This window comes from Pristis pectinata, chromosome 5 (assembly GCF_009764475.1).
Source record: "Pristis pectinata isolate sPriPec2 chromosome 5, sPriPec2.1.pri, whole genome shotgun sequence".
Classification (NCBI taxonomy): domain Eukaryota; kingdom Metazoa; phylum Chordata; class Chondrichthyes; order Rhinopristiformes; family Pristidae; genus Pristis; species Pristis pectinata.
The window spans coordinates 9,947,145-9,969,883 of NC_067409.1; the positions used below are offsets into that span (position 1 = coordinate 9,947,145).

Genomic DNA, 22,739 nt, shown 5'->3' on the forward strand with positions numbered 1-22,739 from the left:
AGAAGAGAATTAATGTTAACATTTCAGGTCAACGATCCGTCATCGGAAATCATGCTCCTCTCCCGAGGATACATGTAATACTCAGCAAAGCATGACGTGCAAAAAAATGTCCTGAAATGTTCTTTCTCTACAGATGCTGCCTGGACTACTGAGTGTTTCTGGCATTCTCTGTTTTTATCTCAGATTTTTAGCAGCTGCAGTTTTATTTCCCCCTTTTGTTTTAGCCTAACGACATAATCTCACCTGGAAGTTGTAACTGAGTCCCAGTTCCAGGGAATGGGAGCATTCTTTAAAATTGCCCTGGGACAGGTATATCTGAGCCATGAGCAGGTGGCCATCAGCAAAACTGGGGTCCGTCTGGAGATATTGGTACAGAATGGCCTGTGCTGTGCTCAAGTTACCTGTGCAGGATGAAGATCAGCAGAGGTGAAATCCAGTTTCTACATCTGTTATTACTTTCATTCCTAAAGCACAGAGTCCAAATTTACCCACTGCCATGCTCAGATCTAGTGGCTTAATGGGTGGTATCATAGACAGTGAAGGTGGTGATCGAAGATTACAGGCGGATCTTGATCAGTTGGGTAAGTGTGACAAGGAATGGAAAATGGAGTTCAATTCAGATAAGTATGAGGTGTTGCATTTTGGGAAGTCAATCCAGGGCAGGACTTTCACAGTGAACAGTAGGACCCTAAGGAGTGTTGTGGAACAGAGGGACCTCGGAGAACAGATAAATAGTTCGCTTAAAGTGCCATCCCAGGTTGACAGGGTGGTGAAGAGGGTGTTTGTCACACTGGCCTTCATCAGTCAGGCATTGAGTACATGAGTTGGACATTATGTTGCAGTTGTACAAGGCTGCATCTAGAGTACTGTGTACAGCTTTGATTACCCTTTTCTGGAAAGATATCACTAAGCCAGAAAGAGTGCAAAGATTTACAAGAATATTGCCAGGACTCAAGGGCCTGAATTATAAGGAGAGATTGGGCAGGCTAGGACTTTATTCCTTGGAGTGTAGGAGATTGAGGGATGACCTTATAGATGGGGCATAGAAAGGGTGAATGCACATAGTCTTTTTTCCCAGGGAAAGGGAATCAAAGACTTGAGGGCATAGGCTTAACATGAGAAGGGAAAGATTTAAAAAAGGACCTAAGGTGCAACTTCTTCATGCAGAGGATGGTGCACATATGGAACAAGCTGCCAGAGGAGGTGGTAGAGGCAGGGACAATAACAACATTTAAAAGGCACTTGGACCAGTACATGGATAGGAAAGGTTTAGAGGGAAATGGGCCAAATGCGGACAAATTGCACTAGCTTAGATGGGCATCTTGGTCGGCATGGATGAGTTGGGCCAAAGGGCCTGTTTCTGTGCTGTATTACTCAATGTACCAAGGAATTTTGGGGTCCAAGTCCATAGCTCCTGGGAAGTGGCTGCACAGGTTGATAGGGTGGTGAAGAAGGTGTATGGCATGCTTGCCTTCATTAGTCGAGGCATTGTGTTCAAGAGTTGGGAAGTTACGTTGCAGCTTAATAAAACTCTTGTCAGGCTGCATCTGGAGTATTACATTCAATTCTGGTCGCTCTATTATAGGGAGGATGAGGAGGCTTTGGAGAGGGTGCAGAAGAGGTTTACAAGGATGCTGCCTGGATTAGAGGGCATGTACTATGAGAAGAGGTTAGATAAACTTGAGTTGTTTTCTCTGGAGCAGCAGAGGCTGAGGGGAGACCTTATAGAAGTTTATAAGATTATGAGAGGCATAGATAGAGTAGACAGCCAATATCTTTTTCCCCAGGGTCAAAATGTCTAATACTAGAGGACATGCATTTAAGGTGAGGGGGGTAAATTCCTGAAGGATATCTTGCACATGAGCCATGTTTCAGAAGCACAGCTAGTAGAGTGCCTCACAACTCCAGGTTCAATCCTGACATCTGGTGCTGTCTTTGTGGAGTTTGCACGTTCTTCTGGTGACCAGATAGATTTCCTCCAAGTGGTCCGGTTCCTCCCACATCCCAAAGATATGTTGGTTCGTAGGATAATTAGTCACGGTGAATTGCTCCTAGTGTGTAGATGAGTGCTGGGGGGATTTGATGGGAATCTGGGGAGAATAAAATATGACTTATGTAGGATGAGTGCAATGGGTGCTTAATGGTTGGTGCAGACAAGGTGGATCAAAGGGCCTGGTTTCATGCTGACTCTGTGACTCCGACATTCACACCCACAGGAACAGTGGCTCAATCCTGCCCTTGACAATAATGATGCTGCATATCCTTCGATGAACTCTCACTGCTGGTTGGAAAGTGACTGCATGGAAGAGATGTTAAAAAAAATTCTAACCTTCGAAAAGTACAAGGTCATATCTTAAAGCCATTTAATTTGCTTTTTGTCTTTTAAAATGCAAATTAAGGGACAGCATATGATATCACTTTATCATAGAATCACACAGCATGGAAACAGGCCATTCGGCCTGACTCATCCATGCCATATTAACCTATTTTATCTAGACACTTCTTAAATGCTGTCATCGACTCAGCTTCAACCACTCTCTCAGAAAGTGCATCCCAGGTGCTCACCACTCTCGGACAAAGAAGATCCCCCTCATATCCCCTCTGAATCACTTCCTTCTTACCGTAAATCTATGTTGTCTAGTTTTATCTACCTCTGATACGGGAAGTTTTCCCTGCAGTATATCTGATCTGTACCCCTCATAATTTTATATATCTCAATCATGTTTCATTTTAACCTCCTCTGCTCCAGGGATAAAAAACCCAGCTTCTCAAGTCTCTCCTCATAACTGAACTGCTCTATCCCAGGCAACATACTGGTGAATCTCCTCTGCACCCTCCCCAGTGCTATCACATCCTTCCTATATCTTGATGACCAGAACTCTACACAGTACCCCAGCTGAGTCTGGCCATTTTTTTTAAATGAAGTTAGAGCATAACCTCCCTACTTCTGTATTCATTGCCCTAGCTAATTAAAGCCAGTATCCCATATGCCTTCCTAACCTGTGTTACCACCTTCTATGGACTTGTACTCCAAGGTCCCTCTGTTCCTCAGTACTGCTCAGAACCCTACCATTCATGGAATATGTCCTAGCCTCATTAGTATTCCCAAAATGCATCACATTTGTCTGGATTAAACTCCATCTGCAATTCTTCAGCCCACTTCATTGAAACGTTGACATTTCTCTGCAGGCTATCTTCCACACTATCAACAATTCCGCCAATCTTCGTGTCATCTATAAAATTACTGACCTGCCTCCCTCATTCACATCTCAGTCATTCATCAGGACAAGTTATTGGTGATATTTACACCTAGGAACTTGAATGTAAACCTCATGATTCCTTTTTGATTTGCAAAGGATCAAAGAGCTGTTCCTGTCGATCCAGTGAGGATATGGTGCTCAGTGTCAGTGGTTTAAAAGTACAGCATAGATTTCTTTGTAAACCACATAAGCAATGATTAATATTTTAAGATTATATTAGATGTTAAGCTGATTGTAGTCAATAGGTGTAAATATCATCAATAACTTGTCCTGGTCCAGCCATGTAGAAGCTATGGCAAAGGAAGTTCACCAGCGCCTCTACATTTGGAATGTCCCCTATGTCCCTCACCAATTTTTGCAGATGCACCATCCTATCCAGATTCATCACAGCTCGGTATGGTAACTACTCTGGCCAAGGCCCCAAGAAACTGCAGAGAGGTGTGAACACAGCCCAGTCTATCACGAAAAGCAGCCTCCCCTCCATAGGAAAAGCAGCCAACGTAATCGAAGTCCCTTCCACCCTAGTCATTCTCACTTCTACCCCCTTCCATCGGACAGAAGGTACAAAAGCTCGAGGACACGTACCACCAGGCCCAAGGACAGCTTCTATCCCACCATTATAAGACTCTTGAATGGACCTTTTGTACAATTCTTCACCTCACAATCTACCATGTCATGGCCTTGCACCTCATTGTCTACCTGCACTGCACTTTCCCTGTAAATATAACACTATATTCTGCAATCTATTATTGCTCTCCCCTTGTACTACCTCAATGCACTGATGTGGTGAAATAATCTGTCTGGATGACATACAAAATTTTTCACTGTATCTCGGTATATGTGAGAATAATAAACAAATTACCAATACTAAACATGTTCTTACCTGAGAGGTATCTAATTTTAGCCATAATGTATAAAACCTCCTTAATCCCAGGTGCTGCCTTGAACACTGGCTCGAGTATCATAGCAGACTGTCTCAGCAGAGGAGAAAGAGGTTGTCCTTGCAAAACAGGCTGTGAAAGCAATCATGACAATTCACATTATACTTCAAATTTCCTTATAACATGAAAGGCCATGTGGCACATTGAGTCTCTGCCAACTCACTGAGCAATGCCACAGACTTTCCCTGTAACCTATTCCCCCAACATTCCCACCTACACAAGGGACAATTTTACCTTAGCCAATTAACCTACCATACCACACACTTTTGCGATGTGGGAGGAAACTGGAGCACCTTGAGGAAACTCATGGGGTCATAGAAAAGTACAGCACAGGAACAGGCCCTTTGGTCCATGATGTCGTGCCAAACTATTTAAACGGCTCACTAAACTGATCACTTCTGCCTACACAATGTCCAATATCCCTCCATTCTCTGCACATTCATGAGCCTAACCAAGAGCTCCTTAAATGCCTCTATAGTACTTGCCTCCACCACCATCCCTGGCAACACATTCCAGGCACCCACCACTCTGTGTGTAAAAAAAATTGCCCTGCACCTTTATAGGGAGAATGTGCAAATCTCCACAGAGCACTGGGATCAGGATCAAACTCAGGTCTCTGGAGTTGTGAGACAACAGCTCTACTACCTGCACCACTGAGCTGCTGCCACAAATCGGTTTAAAGAAAGACTCTACCATAAGTGATAAACCCAGGCCTAATGGGAATTGCAACACTGCGGGCTAATGATATTGATTCCAATTAGAGTAAGCATTATTGCTGAAATGAGTCTGCTGCATTGTCAGCGCGCAGATTCCCAGGCACCACTGACATGAATGGTACATTGTCCACACTGCAAAATTTGCTGACCACTGTGTTCCTTATTACTGACTTGTACCATTAAACCCTACCAGCAAATGAGTACATAATAAAAGGTGAAACAAATGATACTTAGATTGTTAAACACATTCTATATGCTGCTGCAAGTAAGTTTTTTATTGCACCTGTGCATACATGTGCATATGACAATAAACTCGACTTGGACTTTGACCACGTAACACCCTCTTTATTGTAGATACAATTCAGCTGCTAGCTTAAATATTTATCCAGTTTCGCCATCCATGCACCACAACTGTACAGGAAGCCTGTAAGTAGCTGTGAGTCGCAACTTGTAAGGATTCTTTGGAAACATTTCCCAAATTCATGACATCCATCATCTAGGACAACAGGCGCATATGAGCACTTCTGTCTCCAAACCTACCTTCATGTCACGCACCATCATAACTTGGTAATATATCACTGGTCCTTCACCGATGATGGATCTAAATCCTGGAACTGTCTATCCAACAGCACAGTGGGAGCGCCTTCATCAGAAGGACTGCAATGATTCAAGAAGGCAGCTCACTCCCACCTTCTCAGGTTGAATGAGAATGGGCAATAAACCCTGGTCTTGCCAACAATGATACATCCCATAAAATGAATTTTTAAAAAAAACTTCTTGTGGTTTCCTTGATTCTCACCTGATCTGGACAAAGGGATAAAAATGTCTTTACAATGTCCAGCAGGAACTCAGGGTTGAGTTTCTCAAAGTACTCGACACTAAGAGGAACGTCCTGCAGTGAAGTAAAATGAATGTCTACAGCTTGGTTCAGGAACTTGATGATCACTTTTGGTCCTCTGCCCTTGTTTGCTGCTAATACTGCTTGAAGATAAGCCAGCTCCTTTAAGAGAGAACAAAATAATTTCAGTGAAATGCTGTACATAGTGAAGCCCTTAAAACCTTCAGGCCATTTTGGCATATTTGTAGTCTCCACCCACTGGTTCTATCCCAGTAAGCATCAGTGAAGGGAGAGAAAGACATGCAAGGCCTGGAGTTAGGCCATTGCTGAGTTTCCAAGTGGGGTATAATGGAGAAAGGATATCTGTTCCCTGCAAAGACTCCCTGGGTTAAGCTGCATGGCTGACGCACCAGACTGAATCAGATACAGTTGCCTGGACAATTGGACAACCCTTGAAGGAAATAGCCAAATGGGGAAAAATTTTGGTCCCTAGGCAGGTTGTGTTGGGCTGGAACTTCCAACTGAATCGTTCCACAGATAAAATACCTTTATTAGTCACATGTACATCACTGTGTTTCGACGTACATGTGACTAATAAAGATGTCTTATCTTATCGAAACACACGTTGAAATGCATCTTTTGCATAGAGTGTTCTGGGGGCAGCCTGCAAGTGTCACCACGCTTCTGGCACCAACATAGCATGCCCACAACTTCCTAACCCGTACGTCTTTGGAACATGGGAGGAAATTGGAGCACCCGGAGGAAACCCACGCAGTCACACAGGGAGAATGTACAAACTCCTTACAGACAGTGGCTGGAATTGAACCCGGGCTGCTGGCGCTGTAATAGTGTTACACTAATCTACACTAGGGCTAGGGCTACACTACTGTGCCTGCCCTAGAGGCAGAGGCATGTAGCCGCACTTATCTCATGGTGAGTGCCAGAGTTGTAGCTCATTGTGGATCCTGACGTTGAGTGCTGCCTGTGGGCAGCTTGCATGTTCTTCACATGATCCTGTGAGTATCCACCGGGTGCTCTGATTTCTTCCCACATACCCCAAAGACGTGCTGGTAGGTTAATTGGCCACTGCAGATTGCCCCTTGGTGTCGGTGGGTGGGGGAAGAACCGGGATGGGAGGAGAGTTGGTGGGCAGGTGAGAGAGAACAAGTTACAGAGTGCAACAAGCTGACCCCCTGCACCCAGCAGGCACCCTGTGAGGTAGAATGGGGTCTGCACAGCAAGTACAGCCAAAGCCCTACTCCCTGCTGTTGGCTGTAAAATGCTTATTAACGATTTTTTAATTGTCTTGAAGGTCAAAGGTAATTAGAAAAATAACATGGATTTAAATAATTAAAAAGTAGTATTATTAAAGCATTTACAAAAGTAAAATCAAAACACATTAAAACATGAGTTAATAATTAAAATCGTTAAATAAAATAAATTAAATATAGCACTCAGCTATGCTTTTTCTTGCCACAGGGGTCAATAAGCAACCCTATTCATGTGAATGCCAGTTCTCCCCAGGTTCGGATGTGCCAGAACCTCTCTTCAACATGTCACTGCTCTGTCATGGACAAAATGGAACCTGACCATCAGGACATCTTAGATTCCTGCTTTTAGTTGTGCGTGTGCTTGGTGGTACAGCTAGTAAAGCCACTGCTTCACAGCACCAATGACCTGGGTTCAATCGTCACTGAGGGTACTATCTGTGTGGAGTTTGCATGTTCTCCCTGTGACCACCGTGGGTTTCCTCGAGGTGCTCTAGTTTCCTCCCACATCCCAAAGACGTGTGAAGTAAATAGAAAACTGCAGATGCTGGAAATCTAAAACAAAAATAGAAAAATACTGGAAACAGTCAGCAGGTCAGGCAGCATGTGTGGGAAGAGAAACAGAGTTAATGTTTCAGGACAAAGATGCTGACAAAGGGATGACTTTGTGAAACACTAACTCTTTTTCTCTTCCTGATGTAGAGTATTTTCAGTATTTTCTGTTCTTATCCTAAAGACATGTGAGTTAATAGGTTAATTTCTGCTGCCAATTGCCCCCAGTGTGTAGAATTGAGAATGTGGGCAGATTGAAGTAGAATTGGTGTAAATGGGTTTCTGGTTGTTTGCAAGGACTTGTTGCCCAAAGGGTCTGTTTCCACAGTGTATGACTCTATGACTGTGAGCCCGAGTCACTGGCTCTCAGCAATTACAATTTGGCTTCATGTAATTTTGTGGTTGATCACTTTTGGAAGGAAATCTAATAAACTTATCATCGGGCTTTCCATTGAGTACTTCTGCTCTAGGCCATAGACTCTTCCTTACCCCAGATGTTCCAATGAATTCTTGCACTTCTTTCAGAAACTCCAGCTGTTGCTCTGCATCTTCTATATGCCCAAGTAAGATCTCAGCTCGAATTCTCCCTAAACACAATAAACTATTTTCTTATTATTCAGCTACTAGGTCTTTGTGAAATCTTAAGACCATTCCTTTGTGTGCGTTATCAACCGTAATGCCTTTATTAATGAAAAAATACATTCTATCAATTCAAAATTTTCACTTACATAGAAATTAACAAGTTTGAATCTATCTGGGATACCCATTGTAATGTGATAGAACATTCTACCAAGTCTATCCTCGTCAAACAAAAATATGTTGAAGACCAGACCTACTATACAGTTAACTATACGAAAACATAACACTGCAGACATTCTTAATCTTCCTATCCTGCAGAAGAGAGGTCATTTGATGTGGAGCATTAACTCGGTTTTTCTCTCAAGATGCTGCCTGATCTGCAGAGTATCTCCAGCAGTCTCCATTGAATTATCTTTCCTCTTAACAAACACATATTTTTAATATCTAATCTGATACCACTAAATGACCACTGCTTGATTTATCTTGCATTCTTTTCCTGCCTATTTTAAGAATTTTAAAGCTTCAGATAAAATAACACCTGAAGAAAAGTATTTTTGCAAGAATATCTAAAATGGCGGCTTCTTTGTTACATGTTTGTCTCCTTCAACATGTTTTAACTCTTCCAAATTTTCAAAATTATGACCAATTGTCTCATTTGTCCATTTTGTTTTCAATGTTTGAACATTTGTGCAGATTTATTTGTGAGAAATTGTAATTTTGCACTTGAATATTTATTGAGCCCATCTCAGCTATTATCCATCTAAGCATATTATCCTTGTTCAACCTATCTTTACATACTGTTGACATGAAATCTCTCTACTATTTTCAGACTCGTAAATGTAGAATCCAGAACCATTGAGAAATCACACCTGTCATTGCAGGTATGTTGGCTTCATCCAGTTTCATTGCCTCAGTGTACTGCTTCACTGCAAGCCATGGCTTCTCTTGCAGAATCAGCTGGTATCCCAGCTCAGTGGCAATCTGTGAGTCTGTGGGGTCCATGTAGAATGCACGTTCCACCAGATTGTACACCTGGTCCAGGATGGTCTGGTTCCTCCCGCACTGGCAAGGATACAAAATGCACAACGGGTCATACCTCCATCTATTGAGGGAACGCAGAATATATTTGAAGGGGGGAAATTAGTGGAGGACAATGGAGATAAAGTGGGGGTGGAGGGAAGACTAATTGCATTGTGCCTTCTGAATGGTGTTCTATGCTGTACAATTCTGAGTATGCAAATAATCCAATGAACAAAAATAAAACTCTGAAGAAAAAGTTCTTACAAAATAAAAGTTAGGATTTATCCTTAATAAATCTGTTTCGACATCCACTTCTTTATTTCAAACAAGTTACAGAGATGATCAAGAGGAGGAATAATTGTCTACTTACCATTCTGCTTAAAATAACAGCCACTCGGTGGTGAAGCTTTGGATTTTGAGGTTCCCTTTTCTCCAAGGCATTAATGAGTTCTTTCACATGATTTTCAGCCTACATCAATACATAGATTGCATAAATTAAGAGCCAGATATGCTGCTGGCCACGACAGAGCTTTCCTTCTGATCCCAAACCGAGCCCATTGGCTTCAGCTTTACCTGGGTGTAGTTCTTCACCAAGTCAAATAGATCTTGATATCAAGGGCGACAATTCTCACCTCTCTGAAATTCAACTTATGTCCAATCAAATTTGTGAGACATGATCTCCCATGAACAAAGCCATGTTGACTATCCCTAATCAGTCCTTGCCTTTCCAGATGCCAATAAATTCTCTCCCTCAGAATCCCTTCCAGTAACTTTCCCACTAATGATATAAGAAGGCTCACTGGCTTGTAGTTCCCTGGCTTGTCTTTGAAGCTTTGTTGTTAAATAAAGGCACAACATTAGCCATTCTCCAGTCTTCTGGTACCTCACCCATGGCTAATGAAGATACAAAAATCTCTGCCAGGGCCAAAGCAATCCCCTCCCTTGCTTCCCACCAAGGGTACACCTGGTCAGCTCCTGAGGATTTATCTGCTTCAAGACCGGCAACACCTCCTCCTTGGTAATGTTGAAATGCTTCTGGATATCACTGTTCTCTTCCCTGAACTCATTAGCTTCCATGTCCTTCTCCATAATAAATACAGATGAGAAGAGGATTACTGAACATGAAGGAAATATTCCTGCTCAATCACTTTTCACAAGCAATACCTGGGATCTCATTATCACATTATTAATCCTCTCCATGTCTGCATCATGAAGTGACCAATTATAGACTTGCCAAGATTGGACTCTGCACTAAGATTCATTTAGAAATTACCCCTTTTCTACTTGCGCTGAAAACTATAACCTATGGAAAAACAATGTTCTCTCTCTCTCCCTCTCACACACAGTGGAAATAAATTATATTCAAGTTTCATTCCATAAAACTGAGTAATATTTCTTTTTTTTAACCTTGATTCAATTCTTTGGTGATAATGTGTGATCTGTGTCTGGTAAATAAGAGCATAAAGAATGGTGCTCCTTCACCCAGGAACCATTGTAGACAAGGATCCAGATGCCATGACCTTGGGTGGGAGAGAGGGGCTGCAAGGAATGGGAACAAGCAGCGGTGCTCAGGGACTATAGTGGCTGTCTCACTACTCCCTCTTCACAAGGAGCTCCTACAATTGCTTCCACCACATCTGCTACAGTGAGTCACTGCCCTTTGCTTTAATCATATTCACTCATGGAATGTGCATGTAGCTGGCAAGGCCATACTTAAAGCTACCCACAAATTCTCCTGGCTAGTCCATTTCAAAGGGCAATTGAGTCAACCAGATTGATGGCATTGGAATCACAGGGCAGATTTCTTTCTATGAGATATAGGAGCAGAATTAGGCCATTCAGCCCATCAAGCCTACTCCGCCATTCAATCATGGTTAATATTTTTTCAACCCCATTGTCCTGTCTTCTCCCTGTAACACCTAAGCCCCTTCCCAATCAAGAACCTATCAATCTCTGCTTTAAATACACCCAATGACATGGCCTCCACAGCCCCTTGTGGCAATGAATTCCACAGATTCACTACCCTCTGGCTGAAGAAATTCCTCTTCATGTCATTTTTAAAAGGACGTCCCTTTATTCTGAGGCTGTGCCCTCTGATCCTGAACTCTCCTACTAATGGAAACATCCTCTCCACGTCCACTCTATCCAGGCCTTTCAGTATTTGGTAGGTTTCAATGAGATCCTACCTCATACTTCTGAACATCATCGAGTACAGGCCCAGAGACATCAAACACTCCTTGTATGTTAAGCCTTTAATTCCTGGGATCATTCTTGTGAACCTCCTCTGGACCCTCTCCAGGGCCAGCACATCCTTCCTTAGATACGGGGCCCAAAGTTGCTCACAATATTCCAAATGCAGTCTGACCAATGCCTTATAAAGCCTCAGCAGTACATCCTTGCTTTTATATTCTAGTCCTTTCGAAATGAATGCTAACATCGCCTTTGACTTCTTTACTACCAACTCAACCTGCAAGTTAAGCTTAAGGGAATCCTGAACTAGGACTCCCAAGTCCCTTTGTGCCTCTGATTTCTGAATTCTCTCCCCATTTAGAAAATAGTCGACACCATTATTCTTCCTACCAAAGTGCATGACCCCCATCTGACACTTCTACGCCCATTCTCCCAACCTGTCCAAGTCCTTCTACAGACTCCATGCCTCTGCATCACTACCTATTCCTCCATCTATTTTGTCACAATGCCATCAGTTCCTTCATCCAAATCATTAATATATAAAGTGAAAAGTTGCAGTCCCAATACTGATCCCTGCAGAACTCCACTAGTCACTGGCAGCCAATCTTCTATCCATGCTAGTACCTTGCCTCTAACACCATGGGCTCTTAGTGTATTAGGGCTTATTAAGTGCCCTATTAGTCTATTACATTAATAGTCACATACACTATTAGTCAGTGTATTAGTCTTAGGGCTCCCCAAAGTCTATCAAGTGGGTTTTCATTGCAATCGGGCAGCTTTATGGTCATCATTATAATATTATTGGTATTGGTTTATTATTGTCATTTGTGCCAAGGTACAGTGAAAAACTTGTCTTGCATACCGATCGTACAGGCCAATTCATTACACAGTGCAGTTACATTGGGTTAGTACAAAGTGCATTGATGTAGTACTGGTAAAAACAGTAACAGTAAGAGTAAAGTGTCACAGCTACAGAGAAAGTGCAGTACAATAAGGTGCAAGGTCACAACAAGGTAGATCGTGAAGTCATAGTCCATCTCACTGTATAAGGGAACCATTTTAGTCTTATCACAGTGGGGTAGAAGCTGTCTTTAAGTCTGGTGGTACATGCCCTCAGGCACCTGTATCTTCTACCTGATGGAAGAGGAGAGAAGAGAGAATGTCCTGGGTGGGTGGGGTCTTTGATTATGCTGGCTGCTTCACCAAGACAACGAGAGGTTATCTACCATCATCTACCATGATAATATCTACCATCATCTGTACCAGCTTAAATGGGAGGGTGGGGTTATCATTTGGGTTGGTCATCCCTCAGCCTCTGGATTTTATTAAGGGAATATCCTTACCTTAAAATAACGTTGGACCCATGCCTAGATTCCTAACTTTGCACGGGATATGAAATTAGCCTCTGAGGCTCTGGCAATATCACCACACTGTTTGGAACACCTAATGCAACAATGAATTAATGCAGTTCGCTGTCTATTAGCTCAGGATACAAGCTCCTCCGTGCTTTTCCACCCTGCTAAACCTGCCTTACTTAATGTGCATTATTTAATATGACGAAGTTCTTCAACAACCCACCTCAGATTTTTCTTCCATTTTTGAAAGAGTATGGAGACACAAGAACAGCAATGCATCCACGTTGGCGTTATCCTTCAGCATAATTCTTGTTTTAATGGGGAGAGAACGGAAGAACAAATTCCAGTTCATTATTCTATCCATTTGCAGAAATTCACCAATACAGCTTTATTAAACTCTGGTTAGGCCATATTTAGAGTATCGCATTCATTTCTGGTTGCCTCATTATAGGAAGGATGTGGAGGCTATGGAGAAGGTGCAGAGGAGGTTTACCGGGATGCTGCCTGGTTTGGAGGACGTGTGCTATGCGGAGAGGTTGGACAAGCTGGGGCTGTTTTCTCTCGAGTGGCAGAGGCTGAGGGGAGATTTTATAGAAGTTCATAAAATTATGCGAGGCATAGATAAACAGCCGGTATCTTTTTCCTAGGTTTGAAATGTTTAGTACTGCAGGGAATATATTTAAGGTGAGAAGGGGAAAGTACAAAGGAGATGTGCGAGGCAAGTATTTTTGTTTACACAGAGTGGTTGGGGCCTGGATTGCACTGCCAGGGGTGGTGGTAGAGGCAGATAGCAGAGGAGCGTTTAAGAGACTCTTAGATAGGCACATGAATATGCAGAAAAGGCAGGGATATGATCAATGTACAGGGAAGAGGGATTAGGTTAATTTGGAGTCATTGGTTTAATTAGTTCAGCACAACATCGATGGCCGAAGGGCCTATCCCCCATTAGGGCCTACTGTTCTATGTTCTATCACAGATCCTCCATGTATACTTCCTAATTTCACTGCCACTTCTGATATAAATATACTAAAAATTGTGATTACAACTGCTAGAAGGTGTTTTGTTTCAAACGTATTATTAATATTTATTAGTTTGTTCATCACTAGCTGATTCATGGATTAATATAACATATTATTGGTTTATTTACAACCGTGTCATGGTTGGAAATTTTGCAATTGCAATCACCCAGTGGGAATCAACAGTGATCTAATTTAGCCCACAGTGAAAGCAGAGGGTGGAAAAGAACCTCCTGGGGGTCGTCACACTGCTCTGGGTTTCACGGTGGATGCATTATAACAGGATCTTGGTGTTCTGGTGCAACTGTTAATAATACAATTTACAGAGCACTGTAGATATGGTGAAACACCTCAATGCACTAGAGATTGGACACCAAGCTAGAAATATGGGGGAAGAAAAGTCATGAAGATTTATGGCACAGAAGGAAGCTGTTCAGCCCATATCCAGACCAGCCCAAAATAGCCAATAAACTTATTCCCATTTCTCAGCCTATGGTCCATACTCTGGTCTCATCAAGTGGTCATACAGGTTGTGTTTTAAAACGTGATAAGGGTTTCTGCTTCCGCCAGCTTTTCAAGCAACGAGTTCAAAACCTCCAGTGAAAACATTTGCCTCTACTCTAATCCCTAAACCAATCAATTTAAACTTTTGCCCCCTAGTTACTGACCTCTGTCACCCTACCTAGGCCTGTCATAATTATGTATACCTCAATTAAATCTCCCTTCAGTTTCCTTTGGCTAGGATGTAATTGCTTTCTTTGGTACAATGTCTCCTAATAACTACAACTCTCCAGCCCTGGCAATCTCTTCATAAATCTCCTCTACACCTTCTCTAGCCTATTGTATCCTTCCTGCAGCGTGGAGCCCAGAAATCACCCACCCTCTAGTCGTGACCTAATTAAAGTTTTATGAAATTCCAGCAAGACAGTGGTGCTTCAGACTCACAAGAATGGAGGGCTTGAGGTGGAATTCAGGACCAATCTGGGGTGAAGGAGAGCTTGAAAGTAGAAAGTAGTGAAGCCACAGAGAAATCTTTAAATAAGTCTTCATTATTTGCGAGGGATATTGACGTGGACTTCCTGCAGTAAACAGAAAGACGTGGATACCACTGAGGCTGCTGGCAATGATGCCCCCAAGAATATAACAGCTTGTAATATAAGTGTTTCATCTTGTCAAAACATTCTGAAATATATAAACATTCCAACGCCTGGCTCCAGCCACACATCTGGCCCACGCTCTGGATCTTGGCTCCAGCCACACACCCAGTCCTCAGTCTTGACCCTGGTCCTGGCCGCACAGCCGGTCCGCACTCCATACCCGAGTTCCAGCACATATCTGTCCCACACTCTGGACCCCAGGGCTGTCCAGACATCTAGATCACAGTCCAGACCCTGACTCCGGTCACTCACTCAGCCCACACTCCGGACTGCCCTCACCAGTACAGGTACCTGTTCCTGCTCTATTGGTGGTTCTGGAACAAACCTCAAGTGGAGCCTTGGGCAGACCTTGTGAGTACATAGTAAGTCTGCAGATAACGAGGACAAAAGGATTTTGAAATAAAATAAACATACATATACTGCAGAGCACAGATAATGCACATCTTAATTTAACCTTATATTATTTAAATTATGCTGAGCATTAATCTGTGCCCTGCTGTACTTGCGCTTTGGCATACATCAGTAAAATTAAATAGCCCTCCTTTACACTTACCTTTTTGCTGCTTCCAAGGTCTGGTCCCAGTTGTTCTGAGCTAAAAACAGTTTCATCTTCAGAATGAGTGCTGGCAAGAATGTAGGGTTGGTGGCAACAATCTGGTTGACTGTTTCCAGGCCAACCAGGAAATTCTGCTTCTTCTGAAGGTAACAGACCTATGGATCAGAGATTGGGTGGAAGGGGATAGGGAGGGGGCAATGGTGATGCAAAATTTAAAGATTATGGCAACAGAATATCCTAAGCAACCACTCCAATTAACACGCAGGAATGTGTGAAATTCAGGTTCATTATCTGGTAACGTGATTAGTGCATAGCATATTGGTTGACATCGGAACCAGATTCAGGTTTATTATCACTGACATATATGACATGAAATTTGTTGCTTTTCAGCAGTAGTACAGTGCAAAGAAACAAAAATTACTATAAATTACAAATAAATAAATAGTGCTAAAAAGGGAATAATGAGATAGTGTTCACGGACCATTCAGAAATCTGATGGCGGAGGGGAAGAAGCTGTTCCTAAATCATTGAGCGTGGGTCTTAAGACTCCTGTACCTCCTCCCCGATGGTAGTAATGAGAAGAGGGCATGTCCCGGATGCTGAGGGTCCTTAGTGATGGGCGCTACCTTCTTGAGGCACTGGCTCTTGAAGATGTCCTCAATGGCAGGGAGGGTTGTGCCTGTAATAGAGCTGGCTGAGTCTACAACCCTCTACAGCCTCTTGCGATCCTGTGCATTGGAGCCTCCATACTAGGCGGTGATGCAACCAGTCAGAATGCTCTCCGCCGTTAATCTACAGAAATTTTCAAGAGTCTTTGGTGACATACCAGATCTCCTCAAACTCCTAACAAAGTAGAGCCACTGGCGTGCCTTCTTCATGATTTGTGTTGCGTTGGGCCCAGGATAGATCTACAAGATGTTGATGCCCAGGAACTTGAAGATGCTCACCCTTTTCACCACTGACCCCTCAGTGAGGACTGGTGTATGCTTTCCCAACTTCCCCTTCCTTAAGTCCACAATTAATTCCTCGGTCTTGCTGAAATTGAGTGCAAGGTAGTTGTTGCGATGCCACTCAACCAGCCGATCTATCTCACTCCTATTCACCTCCTCGTCACCATCTGAGATTTTACCAACAACAGTGATATCATCGGTGAATTTATAGATAGCATTTGAGCTGTGCTTAGCCACAGTCATGAGTGTGAGATGGGAAATGTGAATGATATGATTACCCCAGCCCGTTACGTTGGGGAGAGAGAAGGCCATTCAGCCCTTCAAAGTGCTCCGTCATCCAATTAGGTTGTAGATGATTTGTATCTTAATTCAATTTAATCCAACATAGTTTCATCTCACTTAATCACTTGGTCCAACAAGCTTCAATAGCTTTCCTCCCTTCATGTAGAACTACTTCCTTATGTCTCTCCCATTTTAATGTCCTTTGCTCTGGACTCTCCCAGCAGAGGAGAGGATCGAATCCTTTAATCATCTTAAATTAGATGAGGGTGAGGACAGGGGGTGATCTGTAATTTATTGCTGTGGTCTCTGCGACAACACGAAAATAAAGGGGTGGTTGAAAATGAAGAAAAAACATTTGTTAAAAACAAAGATTCCCAACTAATGGGGTCTGTGCACAGCCAAACCATGATAGGAAGACCCTGTAGATGTCTACTCTTGAGTCTAGCAAAAAATAGTGGCTGTGGGTTTGTGGAAATTTAGCCTAAAAATTAGGCTGGTGTTTCAGTGTAATAGGAAAAAAAATGTGCCCTACTTTCGGGATCTACTGTCAAATAAGAGATAATCTCTTATTTAAGAGGAGTGAGGTATATCAGCTGGTTGAGTGGTATTCTAACAACAACCTCGCACTCAATGTCAGCATGACCAAGGATTGATTGTGGACTTCAGAAAGGGGGAGAACACACACCAGTCCTCATTGAGGAGTCAGCGGTGGAAAGGGTGAGCACCTTCAAGTTCCTTGGTGTCAATATCTCAGAGGATCTATCTTGGGCCCAACACATTGATGCAATCGTGAATAAGGCACGCCAGCGACTCTACATTGTTAGGAGTTTGAGGAGATTTGGTATGTCACCAAGGACTTGCAAATTTCTACAGATGTAAGATGGAGAGCATTCTGGCTGGTTGCATCACCGCCTGGTATGGAGGCTCCAATGCACAGGATCGCAAGAGACTCCAGAGGGTTGTAGACTCAGCCAGCTCCATCAAGGGCACAACCCTCCCCGCCAATGAGGACATCTTCAAGAGGCGGTGCCTCAAGAAGGCAGCATCCATCATTAGGGACCCTCACTATCTGGGACATGACCTGTTTGCGTTACTACCATCAGGGAGGAGGTAGAGGAGCCTGAAGACCCACACTCAATGTTTTAGGAACAGCATCTTCCCCTCCGCCATCAGATTTCTGAATGGTCCATGAACCCATGGACACTACCTCATTATTCCTCTCCTGCACTATTTATTTATTTTTGTAATTTATAGTAATTTTTATGTTTTGCACCGTACTGCTGCTGCAAAACAACAAATTTCACAACATATGTCAGTGATAATAAACCTGATTCTGATTCTGAGCTGAATAGTTTGTATCCACCTGAATTGTCAGGTCTGCACCAGCAGTTTAGGTGGATGCAAACTTATTCCAGAATAGGTATCTGAAGAGTGGGCAGTTTCCCCAGTATCCTTACTAGCATCCATCCCTTGCCTGACTAACGCGTCCAGAGTGTGTTAACTAATCATTCACCCCACTATTTGAGCCTTGCCTCTTGCAAAAGCATGCTGCATTTTCCCTTGTCCTTAAAAGGTGATTCATTAGCTGGGAAATACTTTGGGATGTCTGAGACAAACTCAAAAAGTGCTACTGAGACACAAACCTGTTGCTAAGGCACCACACACATGGTACAACCCACTGCCACAAGGGAGGAAATTCACCAAGTTATAAGTCACAACTTCGGAGGTTAACAGCTCACCTTTCCCATCAGACCAAAGGCATCTTTTGAATTCTGCAGTCCTCCTTCGAGGTAAGCGATGGCCTTCTTTAAATTCCCACTCTTGCTACTCTTGCTGGTTAGTTCTATCCATCCTTTAAGTATTAAAGTCTAGCAGCATTATGAAACAAAAACTCCTTAATTATTGTTTTGGGATCGCTGACTCAATTCAATTCATGGCAGGCATGCACGTGTAAGTTATTCTTACTCTGCTTTACTGACATACAAAACATAATTAGCTCCTAAAGTATAGCTTTGCAATACTGATGGAGTGCTGAACTGTCCTAACCGTTGTCTTTTCAATGAAAGGGGAGGGGGCACTAAAGCTCCCCTGATATTTGAAACAGTGAATCATCCCTGGTGCCCTGACCAATACTAGTCCCTCAATCATCGTGCTGTATAACTCCATAGACTTAAAGAAAGAAAAATACATTTTTACATATATTAAAATAAGATATCTTTATTAGTCATATGTACATCGAAACACTCAGTGAAATGCATCTTTTGCGTAGAGTGTTCTGAGGGTAGCCCGCAAGCGTCGCCATGCTTCCGGCGCCAACATAGCATGCCCACAACTTCCTAACCCATACGTCTTTGGAATGTGGGAGGAAACCGGAGCACCCGGAGGAAACCCACACAGTCATGGGGAGAAGTTACAAACTCCTTACAGACAGTGGCCGGAATTGAATCCGGGTCTCTGGCACTGTAATAGCAGTACGCTAACCGCTAAAAGAGCACCAAAGCACGTTTCAGCAGATAACATTGTAATAACTGCACTAATGTGGGAAAGATAGCGGTGAATTTGTGCACAAGGTGACATGGAGGAATAATATCAAATCTAGATTTTTTTTAGTTGATGTTGGTTGGGGGGTGAACTTTGGCCAAGGCCATGGCTCCTCTTTCAAATTGTATTGTGGGATCCACTCCGGTAAGCAGTTAACTCAACACAGATCAGGAAGCTTTAAGGGCATTTCGCACCTGTATAACTCAAGAATATAGTGGGCTGTGCCCTGCTGTCAATTGGAATGGCCCAGATGGGCTTCGTAAGTACTGCTGCCTCAGAGGAGGGGGTTACGAACTTGATGTCCCACTTGGGACCACCAGCACTAACTTCAACAATCTCTCATTTATACATTTAAGAGGTATTTAGACAGACACTTCAATAGGCAATGTATAGGAGGATATGGTCCCAATGCAGGCAAATGGGATTAGTGTAATCAGCGAAAAGACCATCATGGATGTGGTGCGCTGAAGGGCCCATTTCTGTGCTGTACAGCGCTAGAACTGCCATAGTGAGAACACAACGAGGTACTCCTCTGTAGTGCTATCAAACCAAAACAAAATCAATTCCAAGCCATTTAAGGAGATACTGGGACACATGATGTGGTCAAAGCGGTGTACTTTAAGGAGCATTTTTAAAGGTAAAAGAGGAGTAGAAAGGAGGAAAACCTTTTCCAAAGAATTCCACAGCTTAGAACATGGCCACCAGTGGTGTAGCAATTAACTTCAAGAATCAGCAGGAGTCCAGACTTTTAGCAGCACAGATATTTCAGTCAACTGGATCTGTTCCTGTGCTACAAAAGTCCCGTGATCTTAAATGATGCTTCGGTGGGATGCTGAGGGAAATGCTCCATTCTCAGAGGTACCTTATCTCAAATGCAGTGTTAAACTTATGTTCCATTTAGTTATTCCAGTGTTTCATGTAGATGGACAAAAATATTGCAATAAGCCATTCAGTGAAGTGTAGAAAAGGGAGTCGTGATTAAGGGGGACGTACAGAGGTGTGGTAGCAGTTCGCCAGGTACGCATTGTTTAGATAATGTTTCAGGTAGTTCACAAGAATCTGCATGTTGTATCTAAACACTGTAATAAATACTCACTTCCTTTGATCCATTGGAAATTTTCATCAGTCTGTCAGAATAGTCTCTAGCTTCCTCGTGACGATCCATTAACCACAAGGATACACCAGCATAATACAGAGATCTTTCTCCTGCAGTTTTAAGGCACTCTTTGAGCCCTGTGTCAAGTTCCTGAATGGCATCCTGATCTTAGAAAGGCAATACGCCTGTTAATTATGTTAACAGCAGGAAATAACATTTTGGGGTACAAATTTCTCTTTGTTTACACTTGCTAAACAGACAATGTAGTGACAATTGAAATTCAATTCCTCAGTCTTCAATGAAACTGAATTTCAGAATGCAAACGAGGATAAATTTCCATCCCACTGTGAAAATTACTTATATAACAAATAAAAACAAGGTGTATTTACATTGTTCCTTGATGTGGTAAAACATCCTGTAGTACCTTGCTGGAGTCATTGTCAAACATTTCACACAAGGCCCCTAAAATGACATGCAGTGAACCACTGCATTATGGAGGAGCTGTGTACCTAGAAAACTGTATTGCAATTTTCTGTAACACAAACCCTTTTTTATCCCCCATTGAATCCCATGTTATTAAAGGAGATGTGTTCCTATGGGAAGTTTTCCTCTTAACAGTAAAGACCCTGAGGATGTGCAGTCTATAGGCAAGAGATTTCTGATTGCATTTTAGGCAGAAGAGAATTTAAAAAAACTAACCAGTAATGGATGTTACATTATTTGATAAGGTATCATTGTACTAGTGTCAACAGAAGAGACTGCCTTGTCAGTTTCCAAAGCAAGTCTCTTAAGTGGTCTCCTGCTCTGTACCCAATGAATACAAGCTATTAGTTGATCGGTTTACTGAAAGGTGAGAACTGTAACTCAGTACCACGTAACAGAGTTGGTGGAAAACAGATCAACTGATAGTTGTAATTTTTTTTAAAGCAGTATTATAAATGAAACTTACAAAGTGGTTTGAGTTTGTTTGCTTGGGGAGGAAGATTAAGAGACAGTAACTTCTTTTTCCATTCTGCATAAAACCAATGAAAACCTTAAGACACTCATTTTATCAATATGCATAAACTACAGCATATATTTTAGTTAATGCCAATGCTGTGAAAGACTGTAAGGAAGGATAAGTTGAAAGGGCAAAATTGCAGTCAGTTGGATGGGATGAAGTGTGTCTACTTTAATGCAAGAAGTATCAGGAATAAGAACTCAGAGCATGGGTCAGTACATGGAACTACGACATTATGGCCATTGCAGAGACTTGGCTGTCACAAGGGCAGGAATGGCTGCTGGATATTCCAGGGTTTAGATGTTTCAAAAGGGACAGGGACAGAGGTAAAAGAGGTGGGGGGTGGCTTTGCTGATCAGGGACAGTATCACAGCTGTAGAAAGGGAGGATGTCCTGGAGAGATCGTCTACTGAGTCAGTGAGGGTGAAAGTCAGAAACAGGAATGGAGTGATCACTCTATTGGGAGTATTCTACAGACCCTCTAATAGCAGCAGAGACACTGAGGAGCAGATCGAGAGGCAGATTTTGGAAAGGTGCAGAAGTAACAGGGTTGTTGTCATGGGTGATTTCAGCTTCCCTAATATTGATTGGCACCTCCTCAGTGTGAAGGGGATAGAGGGGACAGAGTTTGTTAGGTGTATCCGGGAGGGATTCCTGACAATGTGGACAGGCTGACTAGAGGAGAGGCCGTATACTGGACTTGGTACTAGGCAATAAGCCTGATCAGGTTTCAGATCTCTCGGTGGGAGAGCATTTTGGAGACAGTGACCATAAATCCTTGACCTTTACCATAGCCTTGGAGAGGGATAGGAGTGGACAATATGGGAAAGTATTTGATTGGGGGAGGGGGAATTATGATGCTATTAGGCAGAAACTTTTGAGAGTGTAAATTGGGAACAGATGTTCTTGAGGAAGTACACAACAGAAGTGTGGAGATTAAGGAGTACTTGCATGGGGTTATGGATAGTTTTGTCCCATTGAGGCAGGGTAAGGATGGTTGAGTGAAGGAACCATGGTTGACAAGAGGTGTAGAATATTTTGTCAAAAGGAAGAAAGAAGCTTACCTGAGGTTTAGAAGGAATGGATCAGACAGGGCTCTGGGGAGTTACAAGGTAGTCAGGAAGGAGCTTAAGAATGGACTTAGAAGAGCTAGAAGGGGGCATGAGAAGTCCTTGGTGAGTAGGATTAAGGAAAACCCCAAGGCGTTCCACATGTATGTGAAGAATAGAAGGATGACTAGAGTGAGGGTAGGACCGATCAGGGATAAGAGAGGAAACATGTGCCTGGGGTCAGGAGAGGTAGGGGAGGTCCTTAATGAATACTTTGCTTCTGTATTCACCAGAGAGAGAGACCTTGACGTTTGTGAGGATGGCATATGACAAGCTGATACGCTAGGGCATGTCAATGTGAGGAAAGAGGATG

The 22,739-nt window shown here is 42.8% G+C and overlaps 1 protein-coding gene across 1 annotated transcript in view; it reads right to left on the reverse strand.

The window, feature by feature from the left end:
* Window positions 1-22,739, reverse strand: part of LOC127570500 (tetratricopeptide repeat protein 21B-like) — a 71,047-nt gene that overhangs the window by 39,923 nt on the left and 8,385 nt on the right. The window contains exons 4-13 of the mRNA XM_052016137.1: window positions 20,318-20,484; window positions 18,420-18,548; window positions 15,446-15,603; window positions 12,943-13,027; window positions 9,545-9,643; window positions 9,024-9,216; window positions 8,065-8,162; window positions 5,717-5,917; window positions 4,144-4,273; window positions 244-401 (exon numbers count right to left, since the gene is read on the reverse strand). Of these exons, the coding sequence (XP_051872097.1) occupies window positions 244-401; window positions 4,144-4,273; window positions 5,717-5,917; window positions 8,065-8,162; window positions 9,024-9,216; window positions 9,545-9,643; window positions 12,943-13,027; window positions 15,446-15,603; window positions 18,420-18,548; window positions 20,318-20,484 (1,418 nt within the window). The remainder of the gene's footprint in view (window positions 1-243; window positions 402-4,143; window positions 4,274-5,716; window positions 5,918-8,064; window positions 8,163-9,023; window positions 9,217-9,544; window positions 9,644-12,942; window positions 13,028-15,445; window positions 15,604-18,419; window positions 18,549-20,317; window positions 20,485-22,739) is intronic.